Source organism: Calliopsis andreniformis, chromosome 2, assembly GCF_051401765.1.
Source record: "Calliopsis andreniformis isolate RMS-2024a chromosome 2, iyCalAndr_principal, whole genome shotgun sequence".
NCBI lineage: Eukaryota > Metazoa > Arthropoda > Insecta > Hymenoptera > Andrenidae > Calliopsis > Calliopsis andreniformis.
The window spans coordinates 280,577-302,685 of NC_135063.1; the positions used below are offsets into that span (position 1 = coordinate 280,577).

Sequence of the window (22,109 nt, forward strand, 5' to 3'; positions counted from 1 at the left end):
CCCAAGTTAGAACTGAACTCTATACAGAGTACTGACAAAGATGCTTTAACGTTCTTGACAAAATGTATCGCCTTGAACGATGCAATGAATATTACCTTAAGTAATAAATAAAGGAATATGTATCCTCTGACTGCTTAACTGCCTTACAGAGTCTTTAATTCTGAAATTAATTGTCAGAACGAACTCTTACCTCCATGTAAGAGTAAGTCCATTAAGGAAAAGCTTAACTCAAGGAAGAGAAGGCAGTAGTAATAGTAACATCAATTTTCTCTGAATTTCAACTCATGTAAGAATAACAGGGAATAAGGCTGCTGACTCTTTAATATACAGAAAGCCAAATGTAATGTAAGAAACATGGTCAAAGAGCAAGGCGTCAACAAAAGAAGAAAGAATTCTCAGCGCTTTTATAGTGACCACTTTAAGAAACCATGATATACAGACAAAAAGCTATCCACGGAAGTGATTGTCTCAATCAATTGAACAAGAGTAGTTCACGTTAACTTAACTGCTTCCTTTGCCCATATTAACATTATAAATAAGCCGATGTTCAAATTTAAACAGGAAGAAGCACATAAACCATGTTATATGACAATGTAGTCAATGTAGACAGTGTAAATCGGTTACGCTGGAACGTGCGAGATGCGCGACATATTCGAACAAATGTAGTTCCTTCATTGTTGATTTTACCATATCATATCAGAAGTATTAAAAAGAAAGAAAAGTTAATCGAATTTGACTTATTAGTGCAATGTATCTTGCTAGGCCTCCTATGTGAGGTATGCACACCACTATGCTGGGCCTCACGTTCAGGTTAGACATTGTCGCGTAGCCGAGTGTGGTAGGCCTATTATCTTATATGTGACTCTACATAGTCAAACCAATGCCAACTCTTTGACCATATTTCCTGACTAAACGGTTCGTTTGCAGCATATGGTTCCTACCGAACATTTTTTCTGCTAAATGATCTCAATATGACTACGTAACAAAGAAAAATTAACATTAATTTTCAATGTTATAAACAATTTTGCGGATGGGTTCTTTTATAAATGTCCACCGGACCAGAAGTGTGAATTCAATCTCTAAAGCCGTGAGCATTAATATTTTTACACCTTGTACATACGTAAGCGTAAATATGTTTGCTATGAGACTTACAAATAAATTAAGAAAAAAAATAAGTTATGAGATAATACGGGACCGTTTACTCTAATTTAAACTTGAATTGAAAGGAACTGAGCTGTCTGTTACTTTTTGTGTGACACGAGTCTGCTTAAATCGCTAATAGGATTTTATGCTCTTGTCAATTACGAGACAAGGAACAAGCATTCGTACACAGAAATCTTATTTGTGAGCCAGAGAAAAGGTAACACTGTAAGATAGAGACCTCAGCCATCAAGGATCTTTAAAAAATTAGTCAGTATACATGTGTATCACATACAATCCTGAATCCTGTTGATTCAGTTAAATTTGCTGGTTACTAATACAGTCTGCAATCTCAATATATCCCTTTAAGTAATAGTAACTTACCGGTTTCTTGAAGATTAAAGATTATCCATTGCGTGGGGTTTACACCTAATTGTCGCAGTGTAATCGATTTTATAGCTTTCATCCATTCAGAAGGTTCAGTTCTATTGAAATTCAATTCTTTTTCGCTTGTATACGTGATAGGAATCCACCACAATGACTCAGTTTCCGATGTAGTTACTGTGGTGCTACTATGAAGTAAAAACCGCTCCTACATAAAAAAATAATGTTAATAAAGAAATATATAAATACCTTTATATTAAATATATTAGTATACTATAAGTGCGATGATTTTTAACAAACCTGTACCAAAGTTGCTGAACCATTATTGTAATGTCGAGTGACTGTCACCACTGGGTAACCGGTCTGAAGGGTCCAAGTATCCATAATTTGTTTCACAGTTATTCCAGGATCTAATACTCTATCTTTGTGTGCTTGCTTTGTTAAGGCGTACCATAAATCATTTTGTTCGGCACTTTGATATGCTCTATTGTAAAAATATAAATTATAATACACAGGATATAACGAGTATACGTTGAAATATTTTAAGGAGTAGTAGGATTACATCAATTGGATCACAAAATGTCCTATAACAGAGTGTCCAATCTGCTTTCGTGTTGCAGTAATAATGCATTAAAGTTAGCATGAGGAGTAGCTCCTGCATATCAGTGAGATAAACCTGTTGAAAAAGTCCGTTATCCTAGAATATTCGGTTGCTTGAGAAGGTTGTGTTTGTTTCGAAAGACCCTTAACACATCTTAAGACCCTCACAGACACAAGTTCTTCAAGGCCATTCCCACTGTAGAAGGTCCTTGCTTTTTCGATCACTGGGTCATACTTCAACAGCTGACTAACGGCAGTCTATTGGTCTACTCTTCATTTGTGCGTATTACCTACATTCTTTTCTACGTTTTCGTGATTCAAGTAAATGGGTCTCGAGTTATCATCTACGTAGCCAGGCATCGCACACAAAAATTGGATCAACAAAAACTGTGGAAACAATCGATACTAATCGATACTTCTAATATATAGCAAAATATATAACAAGTACGTCCGAAAAGATAACCACTTTTTAATATTGCTTAAAAGTGGAGTCATAATGAGCATTTGTCTCGTCCGCAAAAACGACGCATGACTCCTTTCGGTTAAGACTACGTTACAGTGAGTTTTTACGTACTGTACTCAAAGATTTTTGCTTGAAGGAGAACTAATGCTCGATCTTGCTTTCCAGTCTAAGCCACGTACTAACTTCAAAACTGGATTACGAGTGAGCCCGCTAGACCGAGTTTCTTAGCCTTTTTATAGTCAAAAATCTATGGGAAAAATGGTGGGGACTCGGTTGCATCGCAGAGTTTCCGAGAAAAGTGAAAGATATTAATTTCGAAGAAAATCTATTAATTGGTTGCAACGGAAATGCCTATCGGCCCTTACATGGTGACTTCCAGGCAAAGTCAAAGGTCAACGGAAGGAGCTTTGAATCGAGCCCTTTCATAGTTACTTTACGTAACTCGTCTGGACTCGTAACACAATATACAATTATTCTATTTCTTGCATACAAAAACGTTGCATCATTTCTGCGTAGTCTAATATTCGCCATTATTGGTACGGTGAATTGAAGTAAATGTCCAATTATTACATTTTTCATTCTGACTTTCAGGTGTTATCATTATCGTTGTTCGTTACAATGCCCCGGAAATAATAACAAACCTCATTTGCTGACCTTTGAATGCTATCGATAATACAATATAGTTTTTGCATACATACGACTTGTGTATGGAATGGCACAACTTGCATTGTAGTTGGCAGCTCTGAACGAAGGAGAAAGAATTAAAAGGGGAGATGACATATCAATATCGGTTAATTTTACCCATGATTTTTTATAATTTTTATTTATTTCAAAATTAAAAAACATACAATCAGGGAGTGACAGTAATGTACATAGTATTTCGATCTCACCGTCTACAATGACGGAATAGGATTCCACAATATAATCCAAAATTATATTCTGTTAATTTGTTCATGTATTTATTGGACTTAATTTTCACAATAATGATACTCTTCGTAAAAATGTTTAAAGCAGAAGTATTTTTTACACTAAGCACAACGAAAAATTGCAATTTCTCCGCATATGTGACACCTACGAATTTCGATATCTTGTTTCCCGAAACAATAATCAACTGGATTCTCGTAACGATCTGGGAGATTTTCGAGGTATCCACTTTTAAACCATGAATGTTTAAACATATTATGAAATCTAGGCGAAGACAGCTGATTGTGAGTAAGAGATTGTAACTTTATAATGTTATTTCTCTGGTGAAAATTGACGTCGTAATTACGCAATATTATGTGATCAGATAAAGTTTTTACAAAATTCTTCCAAATTCGAAAACCAAGAACATCTAAAGGTTGTAGCTGCCCTGTTGTCTTTTTTGGTATTGTAAGAATAATTACTTCTTTACCATGAGGTACAAGCTGTTGCACGTGATTTGGGCAATGTCCCCTCCAGGAATCCAACAATAATACGCTTCGATCTTTCACTTATGCCAAATATACATATATGAACCAAGTTTTAAAATGATCGCCAGTCAATTTTCCAGATTTTGACGCAGAAACGTAAATATTGGATGGTCTGAATAAGGTACTAGCTACCACTGGTCCTAAATGTCCACTTGGTTCTTTCAGAACTAAATAGAGAGGTGAGAGTAACTTTCCATCTGCAGAAATAGTTGGTTGAATGGTATAGCTGTGAGTAGTTGCTGATGTAGATTGTATGGCAGCTTCTATGGTTTTTTGTCCGCGTACAGCTAATGTTCGCCCAGAATGTAACTCCAAATTAAAACCACTTTCATCGGAATTGAATACATTTTCTGCTCCATAATTCCTAATCTGTGGTTTCACAGTTCTTATAAAATTATCTATTGCCAGGTTGAGATCTTCAGTATTTTGTTGATGAGGACGAGATATAAATTCCGTTATTTTTCGCGAAACTGTATCATGAACACTTTTAAAGTTTGATATCCACGCTTTAAATGATGGAAACTCGACATTTTCTTTTGCTTCAAGCGCCCACCTTTGAATGTTTCTATCATGAATTATACCACCTTCGTCAATAGCATCAGTAAATTTCGCAAGGACATTATTCGCACATACAATAACTTGTCCCTTCGCGCGCCACCTGCTTCTACATATTTTTCCCATCTATACAGGGTGACCCACATAAGGTGGCGGAGCCGAAAAGGGGAGATTCCTGAGGTGATTCTAAACAACCTTTTCCTTTACAGAAATGTTCTTTGAAGCTTTGTTAACGAGTTATTAACGAAAAACATCGACCAATCAGAAAGCGCGGATAGCGAGCGATCGGCCGTTCAGTGACAGGGCACAAGCTACGCGTAGTGTTTCCTACTCGCTGTGCTCGAGGCTTGTACAAGAAACTCAAGACCTTTACACGTTATTGCCAAATTTCTCCTGAAGTATTGGATGAAAAATTATGAAAAAAATTAGGGACAAGTTAACTATCGCGACACATATTGTGGATATTTTTTAGATTTTTAAATTATTAGCCAAGTTGTAGAAAAAAAGACACTGTTAGTGTTGATTTATCGTAAACTATAGGATAAAAAATTATGAACAAAATTAGGAACACCTTAGCTATCGCGACAAATGTTGTGGAATTTTCTCAGATTTTTAAGTTAATTAACAAAATTGTAAAACATAAAAAACGAGAGACAAGAAGGATATTGACCAATTTTGTTAAAACTATTGATGGAAAAATTATGAAAAAAATTAGGACCATGTTAACTATTGAGACATATATTATAGAATTTTTTCAGATTTTTAAATTAATTATCCAAGTTGTAAAAAAGAAAAAAACGAGAAGAAAGAATTTTAAAATGCCGATTTAGTAAAGTAATGCCATAGTAAAAAAAATAAAAAGCAATGTGTTTAAAAAGCGGTTATATAACGGGCATTTGGCTCGTCCGCGAGATTCGTAATTTGTTGGTATACGTGACCGACCGAAGGTGGCCTTCGGTTGGAGCATACGTTGTCCTAGCAGCAAAACACGATCAGCTGTCGTATGACTTGTTTTTGTCGTCAAAATTAAAGTTCAAACAAAGTAAGCGTTGTCGAGCAACGGTTTTGAACTCCAGGCTCGATGTCGAGTGGGGACATCGGAGCCTGAAGGAGAGAGAGAGTACATCGTACTACATTAGCACGAAACAAAAGATAATTTGTGAGCGCCGCGTAGTGGTAAAATTTGGCACGTCTTCCGCTTCGCGGAGACACGCGCGGCTCTCGGCCCAGTCGTCTTACGAAAATCAAGCTTGACACAGTCAGTGCGACCGGTAGTCAAGCGCATCTCAGCTAGACAGCCTTCGGATTTCAAGTAGTTTGGTTACCAGACACTTGAAATCTCACTAGCTCTCAAAAGCTGAACCTCTGTCGCCGACAGACTAGGAAGCTCTGCTCGATTCGTACGTATAATACGTACGAAAGAGCACCTGGTTTGTCTTAGGAGACAACTGATCGAGATTTGCACTCTTGGAATCGGGGCCTGCCCTGATTCTCTGAGTCTCGTTTTCGTCTCGGAGCAACAAACGCCGCTGCCTGTTGGATCCCTGAGAGACGGGTTACAACAGAGAGAGATAACGTACGTGCCTATCACCTCTGCGTTACTCGTGCTCTGCCACCCCATTTAGAAGCAACCCCTGTGTGACGAATAGAAGCACACGGTGAGGTGAACGGAGTCGCGGAGCCTCTGGCCGTCCTCAGCCTCCAGGACCAGCAATTCGCTGGTTATAGCGTGTCCCTCCGCTCACGAATCCCTAAGTTACTTGGATTCGTACGAAACGAACCTTTCCAAAAGGTGCAAGGCGAAGAGAAGGGGTCCCTTCTCCTCTCTAGCCACTCGCTCATCGACTTCTTCTTCGCACCAGAAGAAGAGTCGATAATACAGTCCACTGCATTACCTTTGCGTTACAGGCAAGGTATTGCCATCCCCTGCAAATAGGCTCGCGAGCGCAGCCTGGAGTTGGGAATCTTTGGTATAGCTAGACTTCCACTCTTGCTTACCGCCGCGGTTCCGCCGCTATCTCTCTTTTTCAGACGCCAACGTCGCTAAGGGGAGCACCGGCGTCGCCACGACCACAGGGCCCTCCGATCCACCGCCGTCCACCCGAGCCGACGAGGACCGGAGCCAACACCCAGCCCCCAAAGAAAAGCTTCAATAAACGTCGTTTTTAAAAGCCCTTTTCAGGGCCGACAAAAGATTAAAACTTGTGTTTTCGTTTCTTTCGCATTCCCTCCATCTCACCTCATCCGGACCTCCGTTGGATCCCTTATTTTAAGCGATTCCAACACAATGTTTTCGTAGTTCCTACGGATTGTATGTTATTTTACTGTGTATTAAAACATTGAAAACTCTACAAGAATACTTATTTCATAATGAATGAACAAAAATTGGACGTATTAGTTGCTGTAATCGGTAAAAAGTACGGAAACATTGATTTTTATTTTTTTAATTATGACGGACCAAAGCAAACATGTTTAAATAAATTGAGATTCATAATATGACTCTAGTAATACGAGTAATTACTATCGGTGAAACTCACCCATTCGGAGAGGAATTCACCTGCTGCTTAAACACTTGCTCCATTAGATCGTTGTGCCGAAGCCGATCATTGGGGGATGATGCCCAGGTAGTGCTGATCGCAGGTATCCAAGACCACAAGAAGACACCTTGCATTTACAACACTACACGGTGACTAACACTGATCACTTCATTAAACGAGTACTTGACCTTTTAATGACCGACAATCGACACATCTTGTTGTTATTTACGGAATGCCGCAGAACGTTTCAAAATAGTCGATTGTCGGTCATTAAAAGGTCAAGTGCTCGTTTAATGAAGTGATCAGTGTTAGTCACCGTGTAGTGTTGTAAATGCAAGGTGTCTTCTTGTGGTCTTGGATACCTGCAATCAGCACTACTTGGGCATCATCCCCCAACGACGGGATCGGTGCAGTGACCCGGTGGAACAAGTATACAAGTAGCAAGTGAATTCTTCTCCGAATGGGTAAGTTTTACCGATAATAATTATTATTATTATTAATTATTATTCGGTGCGCCATAATTAAAAAAATGAAAACTGATGTGTCCGTACTTTTTACCGATTGCAGCAACTAATACGTCCAACTTTCGTTCATTCCTTATGGAATAAGTATTTTTGTATAATTTTCAATGTTTTGATACCCAGTAAAATAATGTACAATCTGTAGGAACTACGGAAACATTGTTTTTTATTATCTTACTAAAGCATTACTTTACTAAATCGGCATTTTTATATTCTTCTTCCTCGTTTTTTATTTTTTACAACTTAGATAATTAATTTAAAAATTTGAAAAAATTCCATAATATTTGTCGGAATAGCTGACGTGTCCCTGATTTTTTTCATAATTTTCCATCTAATAGTTTAAGAGAAATTGGGCAATAACATAGAGATCTTGAGTTTCTTGTACAAGATTCGAGCACAGCGAGTAGGAAACACTACGTGTAGCTTGTGCCCTGTCAGTGGACGTCCGAGCGCTCGCTATCCGCGCTTTCTGATTGGTCGATGTTTTTCGTTAATAACTCGTTAACAAAGCTTCAGAGAACATTTTTGCAAAGGAAAAGGGTGTTTAGAATCACCCCAGGAATCTCCCCTTTTCGGCTCCGCCACCTTATGTGGGACACCCTGTATAACTGCTGAGGGTATTTAACTTTTCGAAAACGATGTTGTACTGTTTGAAACGATTTCCGTTTACCCGTGGCACTTTCCAATATTTTACTGTCCTTTTCTTGTAGTCAAAATCGACTTCCCCTTCTTCGTCTTGTCCTTCTTCTTCTGGAAGACAGACTTCAGTTTCTTGTGCAAGTTCGGCATCCGCAATGTCATCAGGTGACGTATCTACAAACTCTGCTTCTATTGATCTTGATTCTTCAAAATCCAAGGTGTCAGCTCGTTCTGCCGTAAATAATTCAACCTCCATACTTCGAAGTATAATTTCCTCTAATATTTCCGATAAGATGATCTCCTTACAGTTCACAGGAGTGAGGGTATACCTCGAGAAGTATGCTGTTGTAAAGAGCAAATTAATTACATTTGCCGGATTTATGAATACCATTTTCAATAGATGAAGCACTAACTGGCGAAAGTTATAACCTCCACTTTTTAAACTCAATAACTAGTTATGCGTTTGCTTGCTTCTTGCATATTTATACACAACTATCAGCAGCACACAGAGGTCAGAAAAACAAGACGAGCTACTGCTTACGATATTGTATTTGTCACGATTGATAATGAGGTTCCAGGAATCGAGTCTTTAAAAAAAAATTATTATCGACAACGCGAGAATATTATAATCGGAAGAATTATTTTAAAAACGACCAGGAGAGTTACGTGTAGAGACGAATGTATGCGAATGAATCTGCTGCTACTACCGTCTTATATACCATGGTTACTTATGCATTTGGAGAAAATAGCTATGCGTTGGAGGTATTTACCAAATTCCTGCATTCTTGAATGTCATACTCAATAATCAGATATAAAGAGAAATCAGAAAAATTGGGTGCGTTATTGTTATCTAACTGTAACTATCTCTATCAAACTAATAACATTGTTACGTACATCACTTTTATTTATTATATATCTTTATAGTACACACATTATTTAGTACATAATTGAAAATAACATTTACATTTGCTTCTAAATTTACACATGCTTTTGTAGCGCTTAGGTGCAGAAGTTCTAAATAAATACTTCGCTGCCTATTCAAGCTTTGTAAAAATAACATCACGCTTGAAACATATCAAAATGTTAAAAACAGAAGAAATTTCTTATCGAATTCACCATTTAATTATTTTGGACTGCCGTAATGAATTCAAAGGTCAGAAAATAAGATTTGTCATTATTGTCGGGGCATTGTAACGAACAACGATAACGACAACACCCGAAAATCAGAATAAAAAATGTAATAATTGAATACTTACTTCAATTCATCGTACCAATAACGGCGAATATTACACTACGCAGAAATGATGCAGAGTTTTTGTATACAAGAAATGGAATAATTGTATATTGCTATACAATGCTGAATTCACAACAAAAATCTCTTTATTTATCTGAAATAAAAATATTTTTTGTTAGAAAAAGGGGGGGGGGGGGGGGGTGGAAATTGATTTCACTGAGCTTCGTTCGAGGCAATTCGCCAAACAGGATATAGAGCGCAAAGAAGAGGTCAAATACCTCTTCTCTATACGCTCGCTACACGACAGTCCCCATTGCGAAGAACTGTCAATAATATAGTCCACTGTCCTACCTACGCTATGCAGTGAGGTATCGTGGGCCCCTTCCAATAGGCACGACAATTCATTGCTTGGAAACAGCTGAGACGCATCTATGGTAGAATTAATTTCAACAGGCGGCTCATGGTTACTCAGTCCTTCACGCGCCTTTTTGGTGGGACAGAGGAGTGAGCTCACGGATATTTCACGCGCGGCAAGTGCGTACGCGCGCACAGGGAACTGCCGCGGTGGGGGAACCCACCAGAAAAGGGCGTAAGAGGTTAAGTGACCCTGAGCCACCTGTTGAAATTAATTCTACCATAGCACGAGTTACTCGTATTTAGACGGAGCTGTTCCGCCGAATTTTCGTTCTAGGCGCCAGAGGCGGTAGGATCCAGGCGGACTCTTTCCTGGTCAGGAACACGTCCAGGACCAAAAGAGCATCGCTACTTACCCTCCCGGGAAACGTTAAAATTTAAATAAACGTCTGTCCTTCTAAGAACAGACAAAAGGAATTGAATCGTACGATTTTCTTGTGGTTTACCCACCTTTTCTCACCTAATACGGACCTACGTTAGATCCCTTTCAGCAATCCCAACAAATATTCTGCAAAAAAATTCGAAATGACGTCTCTTGTTTCTTCCCTACAAGCTAGAAAGACCCCTCAAAATAGTAGATAACAACAGTTATATTAAAACCGCGTGGGCGTTCTCTTTCTTTCGACAATTTACACAGCAATATTTAACGTTTCTTTTCAATATTGTATAACGGCCACTTACCTAAGTTTATATTGGAGACAATTTTTAGATACTTACTTCAAATATCCAGCTTCAAATTAAACTAACTATATGAGTTCAAAGGCGCTCGGTATTTAAGTCTCTTGTACTCATTGCCAGCAATCTTTCTAAACTATTGTTACGCGATCGTCTAAGTGAGAAATGGGTATCTCCCCATGACCACGTGTTGCGGGCCATCGCATGTAAAGAAAACTCGACCATAGCCTGTACATTTCTCGTTGTAATACACCTTCTATTTTACTAGAAAACTGTGTTTTAACTGGTGTTTTCCTCGTAAGAACCTGAAGTCCTAGATAGATACGTTGCTCACCCCACGCCTGAAAGGACCTCGCCCTTTTCCGCGCTAAGAACTAACTTGGGCGGCAATTCGGAATACGGGAGGCGTGTTCCACGCTGGTATCACAAGATACCTAGTGCGTGCTGTAAAAATCAAGGCATGAGACGAGGTGCGGCCTGATTTTGCACGTTCGTCCTAGCCCGAATACGGCTCGGCAGGACGATCAGGTCGCAATACATTTATCGAAATTTTATGTAGCAACCCCGCACTAATTCAAAATCAACGTAAAGAACGTATGTAACACATATCCTATAAGGACACGGACTCCCTACTGCCGCGACCGCTAGGTGGCCATTACGTAAAATGTGATCCCGCGATAAGACTCGCGGGCCGCCTAGCTAACAAGCAGCCGCGGCGACCAGGAGAGGCAGAGCCAGTTGTCGACAGCGTATGAATCTCTGTCATGGCATTACCCCGTGATAACATTGCGATAGCATGGCGGTTTTGAGGCCTCTCTCATATCCGCACTCTGTGTGAACCTCCAAGGGACCTACTGGACAGATACGAGCCGTCCAGCGATTGACAGACTTCGGTTTAACTTTTGGTCATTAGCGGAAGTCACTCCACGCAAACAATCCTACGACAGCCATGATCACCAACCAATCGCACGCCGGAATACCACGGAAAAGAGTTCCTTAGTCCCCGTTCAGATAGAATCGCTGTGAACGCGAGCATAGCTGACAACACTCTAGGAGAATAGATAAATGAAGAAGACGTGCGACAGACAGAGTTAGAAGATTCTGAGGATGACCGGAAGTATCCGAAAATCTTCAAAGGAGTGCGTAGGCAATGTTCGGGATGAATACCTTGGCGCTGTCTGGATGGGTGATCGCCGTCGCAAAGAATCGGTTAGCTCGGTGACCAGATAGACTGAACTGACGTTGTCCCGTGCGCTCGTACATAGTAAGCAAGAGCGAGGGCAGCAGAGTATAGGTTTACAAAGGAGAGAGTAAGCTCGTTGCATCGGACCTTCATATGATTTACCGCTTTCAACTTTTCAAAACAAACCCGAGTTGAACACTGGTGTTGATAGACACCGAGCCTATAAGACAGAAAGTAGTGCATCGCTTTTGACCAATGAGTGAAACTGTTTACAAATCTCATGTAATTTCTCATCCAATTGGGGTAAAAACAAGCGAGATGACAATTAATAAGAGCATGAATCTTATTCATCATGAATTTTACTACTCCTTTCCATACAAAGGAGATTTTTATAAGCAATTTCATTCGTTGGTTAAACTTGTTATATACACTTCACATCGATTGAGCGATCCGAGGAGCCATTTCAGATAGATCATTGGCATGGTGGTCTCTGAAACATGAGCGAAGTACAGAAAGGAAGCGATACAAGCATTTGAATTCACAATAATTGTCACTACATAACTTACTGTTGTTAGTATTACTATCATTATTAATACTAATAATCTGTACTACATTGTCATATATTTCATGTTGAACGGTTTTCTTTCTATTTACCACTAATCCTTGTACAGCGACCGGTTCGATCGACTGCACGGGAGGAAGGGATCGAGAATCAAGTATTATTATCTCAGATTCGTCATCTTGGCACTAAACCATTGTTTCCGAATGAATGGATTTATAACCAAAACAGCCCGTAAACGTACTTTCTAGCTAGGCTGCCTGTTTTCCATACATTTCCGGATAATAAACCAAGAGTTCCGCTTTTAAAATGGCCAGAGATTGAAAGTTAATAAAACACAAATTTTTCAATGCAAAAGACAATATACATCACTATTAAAAATATTTCTATTCAATCTTGTTAAGTCAAATCATATTAATGATTACGTACATTGTATTTTATTAATTCTAGATGCCTATATTCGTCTGCAATTGCAGTTTTGACACAAATAAAATTTTGTATCGTATATCTTCGTAGTTGTAACCTGGATTTTGCGTACAAACAACAACTTGCTCTTCATTTTCCTAGAGATACCCAGTACAGCGCACGGGCACAATGTCAGTTCGGTCTATCTGGACACCGAGCTAGGCGATTCGCCGCGGCGACAATCACCCAGACAGTTCCAAGCTGTTCGTCCTGAATATTGCCTACGCACTCCTTTGAGGATTCTCGGGTACTTTTGATCGTTTCTGGAATCTTCTAACTTTGTCTGCAGCACGTCTTCTCCATTTACCTATTCTCTTAGAGTGTTTACAGCTATGTTCGTGTTTGCGGCAATTCTGTCCAGACGAGGTCATGGTCAAGGCCAAGTGGGTGGACTCATGCTACACCAGATCTGCTCAACCACCTTCTCCCTCCGTTTCCCGAACTGACTGCTGTAAGCGAGCGATTGCCCGGGCTTCCTTGACTCCAGTGACCGATAGCGGGACTCGTCGTACTCTAGCCGAGTGACCAGCGCTGACCGTGGGAGCAGCGGTTCCAGTACCGATTAGCAGCAGTCGCTGCAGCGCGCTGGGTCATCCGCGAGACCGATCTGCCCATCGAGACTTAGTTATAATATTTAGTAGTTAACAATAAATTGCGTTCGTTACGACACCTTCACCTTGTTTATTCGTCAGCGTAAACCTGACGTAGCAGCTGAGACGGCACCTTCTTCTCTGTCCTCTTCCTGTCCATTGAAGAACTTGTGTTTGTGAGGATCTTAACTCCTATTAAGTGCTTTGGGAAACAAACATGTTAGCGACCATGCATTTTTAGAGATAATTCAAAAAAGGATGACCAAACGATGTATGGCCTTTGAAGGATTTACAATAGATGCTCAGGGTGTATGACCACTGAAGAGGGTGAATGAAACTAAATAGTCCTGTTGGTAACCGATGGTTGACGACTACGTTGGATATCTCAGCCACCAGGTATTGTGCATCTGTTTAGAAGAAGAGTGACTGTTTAGAGATGGCAAACAAACCGATGCCATCTTGCTAAAAAATAAGAATATCTTTCTTAAAAGATCAGGCCAGGAAATGAGGAAGGTTACGCCCTTTGGTAAAAGGACTGTGATGAATCCCATGGGATCTATCCCAGAACTGTTAAATGGGAACGTATTTTAAAAGAATTTGTAACAAATGCAGCCTTCTTAAGCAATGGAGTAATCTAGGTCACCGGACTCTTTCAATGCGTTTGTTTCACCGATATGCGCGAGTTGCTCCTCGTTTCAAAACGCAGTGCTAACCTTGAAACATTATCACTGCGAAAGAAAGCAGATCGGATACTATGTTATGGTATATTTTCTGAAAATACTGTATTCCAATTAGAGTACCTCACTAATTCTTACAATATTCGAACGTGTACTTATTACACCCTATATATAATCTACAGTTATTCGATAGCTTCCCGATCACCACCCATGCGCAAATTAGTAACGTGTAAATCACAATATGCGAGGATTTAAGAATAACGAATATTTGTACGTTTGAAAATCAACGAATAGCCAATAGTTGTTTATATCACTATATTCACGCATGTACATAGATCCTCACTGAATGCTGCATGTTTCTTATTCATAAAACGCTGAATATGTGGTTTCATCTTTAATAAGTAATCAAGGCTCATGAATCAATATTCCGTTTGAATTTCTGATACAAATGGTCTGCATCGTAAGTAAGTACTTACCTTTCATTCAAATAATTTGTTAAACCCTGTTTGAAAACGTTAGTAGTGAGAAAATGGTCCATCATTCTGATTATCGAAGCACCTATTTCCACATAATCATACTCGATTAACAATATATTATATGAAATGTCTACTTATTTTTAAGTGAATGACTATATGAATACCTTTCTCGTATGAGATTTTATCAAAAATTTCACCAATTTCATCAGGATGACCAACTTCGATCGATATTGGATGTGAAGATTGCAAAGCGTCCAATCCAAGAACACTTTGCATATCATAAACAACGAATTGTTCTAAAATTTTCCATGTTGGTTCCACCTGCAAAGTTCAAGTAAAGTCAGGTAATGAGAGAGACAATACATTATGCAGGGTGTTTCTGCACAGCATAGGATAAACTGAAAGGGTGACTCTAGATACCAAAATAAGGCGAAGATCAAGAGAAACGACTTCGCGGTTAAGGCTTCGTTTATCAGTTATAAATGTGTAAAAATTTGGTTTAAAACATCAGAAATGAGCCTACGTGGAGACCTTGAGCAGTGGTTGGTCAAACAACAATATCGCACTGACGTAAAGGAAGGAGAAGTCACTCACCGTCGAACAACTGAACGGAAATTTTACGACTCGCGACAAGACTACAGGATCCACAATTCACTTAATATTGATGAATATTATCGAATAACAATAATCTCGTTTATTCGCTGTAAACCATGGGCCAATTCAAAACACTCACTATAAGAGAGAAAGGGTTAATATGTACACCTTCATCTAAATTATATGGAATGTAAATCTTCATCTAAAAGTTTATCTCATGTAGTTACTTTAATTATGTTTACAGAAATCATTACAGCAAGAAGTTTAAGTGTCAAACATTGATTTGTGTTTCAAAGAGCCTACAGTAAAGCTAAGTGTCTTTGGGGGAAAACTCAGGTATCTAACAAAACCATGTGTGGATCTCGACTAGTTTTTCAAGACGCCGCAGTTAGTTTTTCGATGGATCTTCACATCGAACGTTTGTGCGAATATTTGTGACACGTGCCGAGTTTTTCTATAAACCTGGTCCTTTTCTCGCGATATTCCCGTTGTTGTACAGTTTTTCTCTAATTTCTACACCGAGACTTCTAGTAGTGTGTTCAGTTTTTTCCTGGCTGGATTTGGACCAAAAAATTAATTAGAAGGTGGACACATTAATCCTTTCTATTTGGAAATTTCAGAGGATATGTTTTGTCTTGCCCTCTGAACTGTAAAAAGTAGGCAGGTTTAGTGTTATTCAACGATATCCTCGTATGGTGTTTCGATATTCGCTGTTGAGAGAATCGTGATGTGTGGATGTGTGGAATGAACAGACAATGTACATAAAGGTAGACATATTAATCCGGTCTATGTTTATAGTGAGTATTTTGAGTTTGCCTATGGATTGCAACGAATAGACAAGATTATTATTATTCATTGATGTTCATCAATATTCACTGAATTTTGGATCCTGTAGTTTTGTGGAGTATCGTGAAATTTCCGATCAGTTATTTGACAGTGAGTGACCTCTCCCCTCCTTTACATCAATGCGATACTGAAATTCGGCAATCATTGCTTTAGGCCTCCGCAGGCTCATTTCTGGTGATTTCTACTAAATTTTTAAACATCTATTACTAATGAACGAAGCCTCAAACGCGAAATCGTCATTCTTGATTTTCGTCTGATTTTGGTATCTACAATCACTTCTCAAATTTATCCCGTGCTGCTCAGAAACACGTTGTATAATATTCGTCCTATATCAAGCGCTCTGTTGATGGCTTATGAACTTACAGCATTCATGCCAATATATTCTACGTAACTAGCAAAGCCTTCGTTCAACCAGAGATCTGTCCACCAACTTGGAGTCACCAAGTTTCCAAACCATTGATGAGCAAGTTCGTGAGCAACTACAGCGGCTACCCGCTGTTGATTACTGCTCGTAGATACACCATCCTGGTATAACATAGTCGTCTCTCTGTCAATCGAATTTTTTTGTTAAATATATCAGACGTTATAAAACTACTAAATAGATAATTAAATTCTGTGTAAACCTCCCCAAAAAAGATCATTCTGATCAAAAGATCAAAAGATCAGAAGATAGACCAAGGAAATTATAGTTACTTGTTTAACATATGGAGCTATATAAGTAGTAAAAAATAAAATGGAGCATTGACGCATATAAACTGTAAACTTGCATAAATGCAAGAACGTGATTAAGAGTAAGGATAACAAATTTGATGTTTGTGTCTAATTTTATTAAACAAATTTTTTCCTTGTAATACTCAAAAGAATTATTTTCTTTGAAAGAAGTAATGAACAAGCTACTTTTTTATTCCTAATGGAAGTCATAATAGTATGTATCTTTGAAAAATTATTACTTTAAAATGTGACTAAATTTATCATTTGAGAACTTCTAAAATTTTTCATATCTTTAACAGTAAAAGAAATGCTACGTTTTGTGGACTTTTACATGAAATTAATGTAGGAGAATTGTGTCGATAATTTTCACCGCATTATATTTACACATACTACATGATCAGTGTTTTGTTTCATAACTGATAGCCAGAACAACACATTAAACTTCATTGAAAGACGGAACGTGAAGAAGTGTGGATCATTGTGTTGCATATATTGTTAAACTTGTGTCTTGTACTAATTATTTGCGTTGAAATCTTAAAAAGTGTTGTAATCGTTTAAAATCTATTTTATTGTTTGTAAGATGTATCTATTGCTTATGTTCAGAATACAATTCTTTTCATTAAATTCTACACTAATGAAAATTTTAACATTTTTGACAAAAACAAATAGCAATTACTTATTAAAAACGATGCTCCATTTAATAATTGCAAAAACACATTTATTTCTCTGTAAATATCTAGGATCAACATAAATTTTCAGTTTTGATAGTATAATAGAATATGAATTAGAAGTACCTGTAAGTGATTAAACCCCAGTTTTCCATAGCACCTGCTGAAAAATCTGGCAGGGCTACGTTATCTATCTTCGGCAGAGGAAATTTAATATTAAAGTAGTCCTCATAATAATTCAATATATTCGGACCGATCTTCAGACAATAACGTGCTTGCTCAATCGCCTCGCTACGTGCCCACACTCTGAAATTCCCAGATTCAGATTTCAGTGATTCAAAATCCGAAACTATGAAGGCCACCAGATACGTAGACATTGGTACCGACGGTTCGTAATGATCCCATAAGTATGAAGGTAAGCCAGTCCTAAATTCAAATAGCATAATATTATTAATTGGTATGCTAAACGGTAGCTGTTAAACAAAAAATCAAAATTGAATATTGTCAAGCTTTAAGAAAAAATGAACATTGTTTAATACGAACTCTTCTTAAAGAATGCATCTGTATTGTCTAGGACAGGCTTGGGAATTAACTGCTCTTTTCGGCCAATTTTAGGTAGTAAGCCTCAGGCGCGTGCTGCAGAAATCACGCATGACGCATTGGGTCGACGACATTTATATCGATAGATTTCCACATCATCCATAAGATACTATTGTTGATGCGTTTTTTTGTTTATTTTTTTCGCGATTTTCCGAATTATTAACGCGAGACAGTGAAATAGGCCTATAGGGGATACCGCTGACAAAAAAAAAACACATTAACAATAGTATCTCATGGGTGATGTGGAAATCTATTGATACAAGTATCGGTGACACAATGCTCCACGCGCGATTCTTGTGCCACGCGCCTGAGCCTTCCGAGGACTACGGTCACCACGGAGAAAGGTGACGTGCGGTGGAAGGAAGGAGGCATCGCCTTCGAAAATCGGCCAAAAATAGCAGTTAATTCCCAAGCCTGGTCTAGGAGATACAATCTCTTATTTATTATACGACTGTAAGGATATGCAATTATGAAGAGAGTTATAAAATACTATATGATTATAGCTCCAAACACTAAATGTAGTAACTGTTGAGAATAAAATATTTTACCAATTTTAATAACTTTCACATAAATTGTGAACGTCAACTTCAATGTTCCGAACAATTTTGTTCTATTCATATAACTACTGCTCGACTGTAGCTTTAAAGATATTCCCAGTAATACGTCCAATACTATATACATAATATAATTCTTAAATCTTGAATTAGGTTTAAGTAAGTTTTGAAGGTTACGATATCAGTTAAGAGTTATGTTGGCTTTCTGTTCGAAGTGAAATGATTATGTCAAGAGGAGAAAGATATGCGGTGGAGAAGCAATCTGACGTTTGAGTTGCTGCATTCAGTAATAGTCTAATGTGGTGTCGAGAAGTCTTTTTAGCTGACTTGTAAATTTTCATATCCAGAAGAAGTACCATATAAGATAGAGACCTTTGTGGTTTCTGAGTCGCCACATTCAGTCAAAGTACGATGTGTGGTAGAAAAGCCTTTACGCCTATTGTACATGCAGTCAAGGTATGATGTAATAAAGAATTCTGCATGCATCCCGAATCTCTATATTTAGTAGAAATACAGGGTGTAACAAAAATGTCGCAGTTCCTTAAAAGGGATAATTCAGGGGGTGATTTGAAACAACTTTTTTCTTAGCGAAAATGTAAGATGAGACTTCGTTAACGAGTTATTAATGAAAAACTCCGGCCAATGAGAGCGCGAGTTTGCCACCCGAGCGACCGCGGTAGCGTTGGGTACGCGCGCTAGATGCTACGGTTGTACTCCGAACAAGAAAGTCGTCATACATCGAAAAAAATAGCATTAGTACGGAAACTGAAAGCGACATAATAAATAATACCGAGTCCTTTTTTTGTGTATCACTTGAAGCGAATAATTACTTAAAATCGAGGAAAACTACGTGCAACGTAAAAACACGAATATGTAAATTTCTTATACGCATAACGTATAAACGAAAAAGCAATACAACGAAAAATAAAGGAAGAAGAGGACAAACCTCACCTGTAGTTTGTAAACCTGTGTCACTGGGTCACTGTACCGATTCTGGTCACCGACCGTCGAAATGGTTTATGCTAGGGCACGCGTTTAGGTAATTTATGGCTTTATTACTTTGGTTTCGAAGGAGACATGATCTCGGAGTGGCCGAACAAGGAAGGTCTGAGGTGCTTAAACTACGTGGGGGGTACAAGGAGCTTCCTTGGAAAAATTCTACCCTACCATAAACCATTTCGACGGTCGATGACCAGTATCGGTACAGTGACCCAGTGACACAGATTTACAAACTACAGATGAATTGCATTTAATTCATTAATGATTATTATTTTTTAAATCTAACGCAGACTACTTTCAACGTTTCTATCTTCAACGTTAATTCTCCAAGTCTCCGTTCATTTCTTTTGTTGCATTGCTTTTTCGTTTATACGTTATGCAAATATTTTCATACGAATGCTATTTCTTTCGACGCATGCCGACTTTCTTGTTCGGAGTACAACCGTAGCGCCCAGCGCGTACCCAACGCTACCGCAGTCGCTCGGACGGCAAACTCGTGCTCTCATTGGCCGGTGTTTTTCATTAATAACTCGTTAACGAAGCCTCATCTTACATTTTCGCTAAGGAAAAAGTTGTTTCAAATAACCCCCTGAATCACCTCTTTTAAGGAACTGCGACATTTTTGTTACACCCTGTATAATATAGGCAGCATGTTTGTTTCTAAGTTATTACATCTAGTTTGAATCATAATGCGGAATAAAGTGACCGTGAACTCTAAGCTACCACGTGCAGTGAAAGCATGACGTGTAGCAAAAAAGTTATATGGTTTCCTAATCTCTATAGCAGGTCTGTTTAAAAACTGCTTCCGTTGCAAAGAACAACCTTCGGTGACCACAAGAAATAGCTGCAGCAACGCAGTAATAACAGTCGTGTAAGAGTGGGGATTACAGCATAATGTGAGTGTGATTGATGGCTTACTATAAACTGCATATTCTCTTACCCTTTGGCTTTTTGCAACACGACTCAAGTCTTGTGTTATTCAAAATGTATGAACAGGCAGTCTGCTGCCATGACGGGTGAATCTCTGAAAAAGTCTGCAGTACAGTATTGTTCCGATGAAAGGTCTCCTATCGCGAGCGACTACAAGACGTTTCAAAGATCCGCCAACACCATCGCATGCATTTTTGCCATATGAAGTTGCAAAAAAGTGCCATTCTGCATTAATACCAAAATCTTCGAAATGAATGCTAAGATTTAAGAAATTATATTTATACTTTCAACAATAAGTACCATTGACAAAGAGTGAGTTACCAATATTTATTGATCGCATTAAACCTTGCAAACGCTCGGAGATAATGTAGAATAATGTCGGATGACCCCGCCTTGAACGCAAATAATAACGCACGTTCGCTTCCTGGAGTCGTCCAGACTGCCAGCGACGAAGCGCCCGCCGCAGCGCGGCATTGTAACTCGATACAGCGTCAACTTTAGGTAATTTTCACAGGGCCAATTTTAAAATGTTCATATTTTTAAAAGTTTGTCCATCAAGGGGAAGGATGAAACTATATTCTCCTTTTCTTTCAAATTTTTAAAATCGCGAACCATCTTAAAAACCGGCATTTGTTTAAAATAATTGCAAAAAAATGGTTAAAAAAGAATGTTTTTTAATTGAAATAATTATTTCTACAAACTTCAATGTTGTCTCTATAAGCACCGTAAAGCTCACCTCTATCCGCTTACTAGTTCCATAGCTATAATTTTTTTAAAAAAAGTTAGCACTTAACTTAAAACAGCTGTAAAATCGACAATTTTCAAAATATTGAAAAATCCTTTGGGGTGCGTTTAAATATCGTTAAAAGGCTACAACATATTCAAATTTGAGCAATCTACAAAAACTTACTCTAAAACGTGTCCGATTTCGCATAGAATGACCCATATACACTATTGCCTCGATACAAGTAAATTTTTTAGCTCTTGATACAAATGCGCCGCTATCGCCATCATTTTGATTATGGTTTGCTGGGGCGATGATAGGTACAAGCAATCAGAAGGGTATTATATCAACGACAATCGCTTACGAAAACCTAAAAAGAATTTTGGAGCAGAATTATTTGAAAATCAATGTCAAATTCATTTTAACCTGTTCACGTTTTCTTTCGAGCTTGACTTGTGTACTTTGTATAATACGTTCGCTACTGAGCACGCGCTACCGCGTGAAAGGGGATTTTTCAAAAGTAATCGGCGACTTACCATCGCGAGATAGGTTCAGTAGGTGTAATTAACGGGAATTCTGTGGTTAGAAGTTTGGAATATGCTGATGTTTCAGATCGGCAGCAAAGGTGATAAGATTACAAAAGAAAATTAAGGGTGAAATGGTTAGTGCCATAAACAAATTGTGAACATTGTTTTATGTAAACAGGAAGTATATATTCCGAGTTGATTATTTAAAAATACGAGTATAAAGTTGTCATATAATAAAATATGATATTTTACTTTTTAAAATGTACCTACACGTAGATTGATTTGAAATACCGTATATTTAAACATTAAGAAAATACCTCTACCTCTATAAATTTTTGGTAACATTCAGTCAGGAAAGCAAAGACTGATGGCGATTAGTGCAATGCCGAGCGC

At 38.3% G+C, this 22,109-nt stretch overlaps 1 protein-coding gene across 4 annotated transcripts in view; it reads right to left on the reverse strand.

The window, feature by feature from the left end:
- The window catches only part of Superdeath (Suppressor of ER stress-induced death), a 182,475-nt gene that overhangs the window by 56,376 nt on the left and 103,990 nt on the right, over positions 1-22,109 (reverse strand). For all 4 annotated transcript variants that reach the window (XM_076391398.1, XM_076391407.1, XM_076391416.1 and 1 more), the window contains exons 5-10: positions 17,509-17,808; positions 16,367-16,550; positions 14,728-14,884; positions 14,564-14,645; positions 1,825-2,008; positions 1,525-1,732 (exon numbers count right to left, since the gene is read on the reverse strand). In XM_076391398.1, the coding sequence (XP_076247513.1) occupies positions 1,525-1,732; positions 1,825-2,008; positions 14,564-14,645; positions 14,728-14,884; positions 16,367-16,550; positions 17,509-17,808 (1,115 nt within the window). The remainder of the gene's footprint in view (positions 1-1,524; positions 1,733-1,824; positions 2,009-14,563; positions 14,646-14,727; positions 14,885-16,366; positions 16,551-17,508; positions 17,809-22,109) is intronic.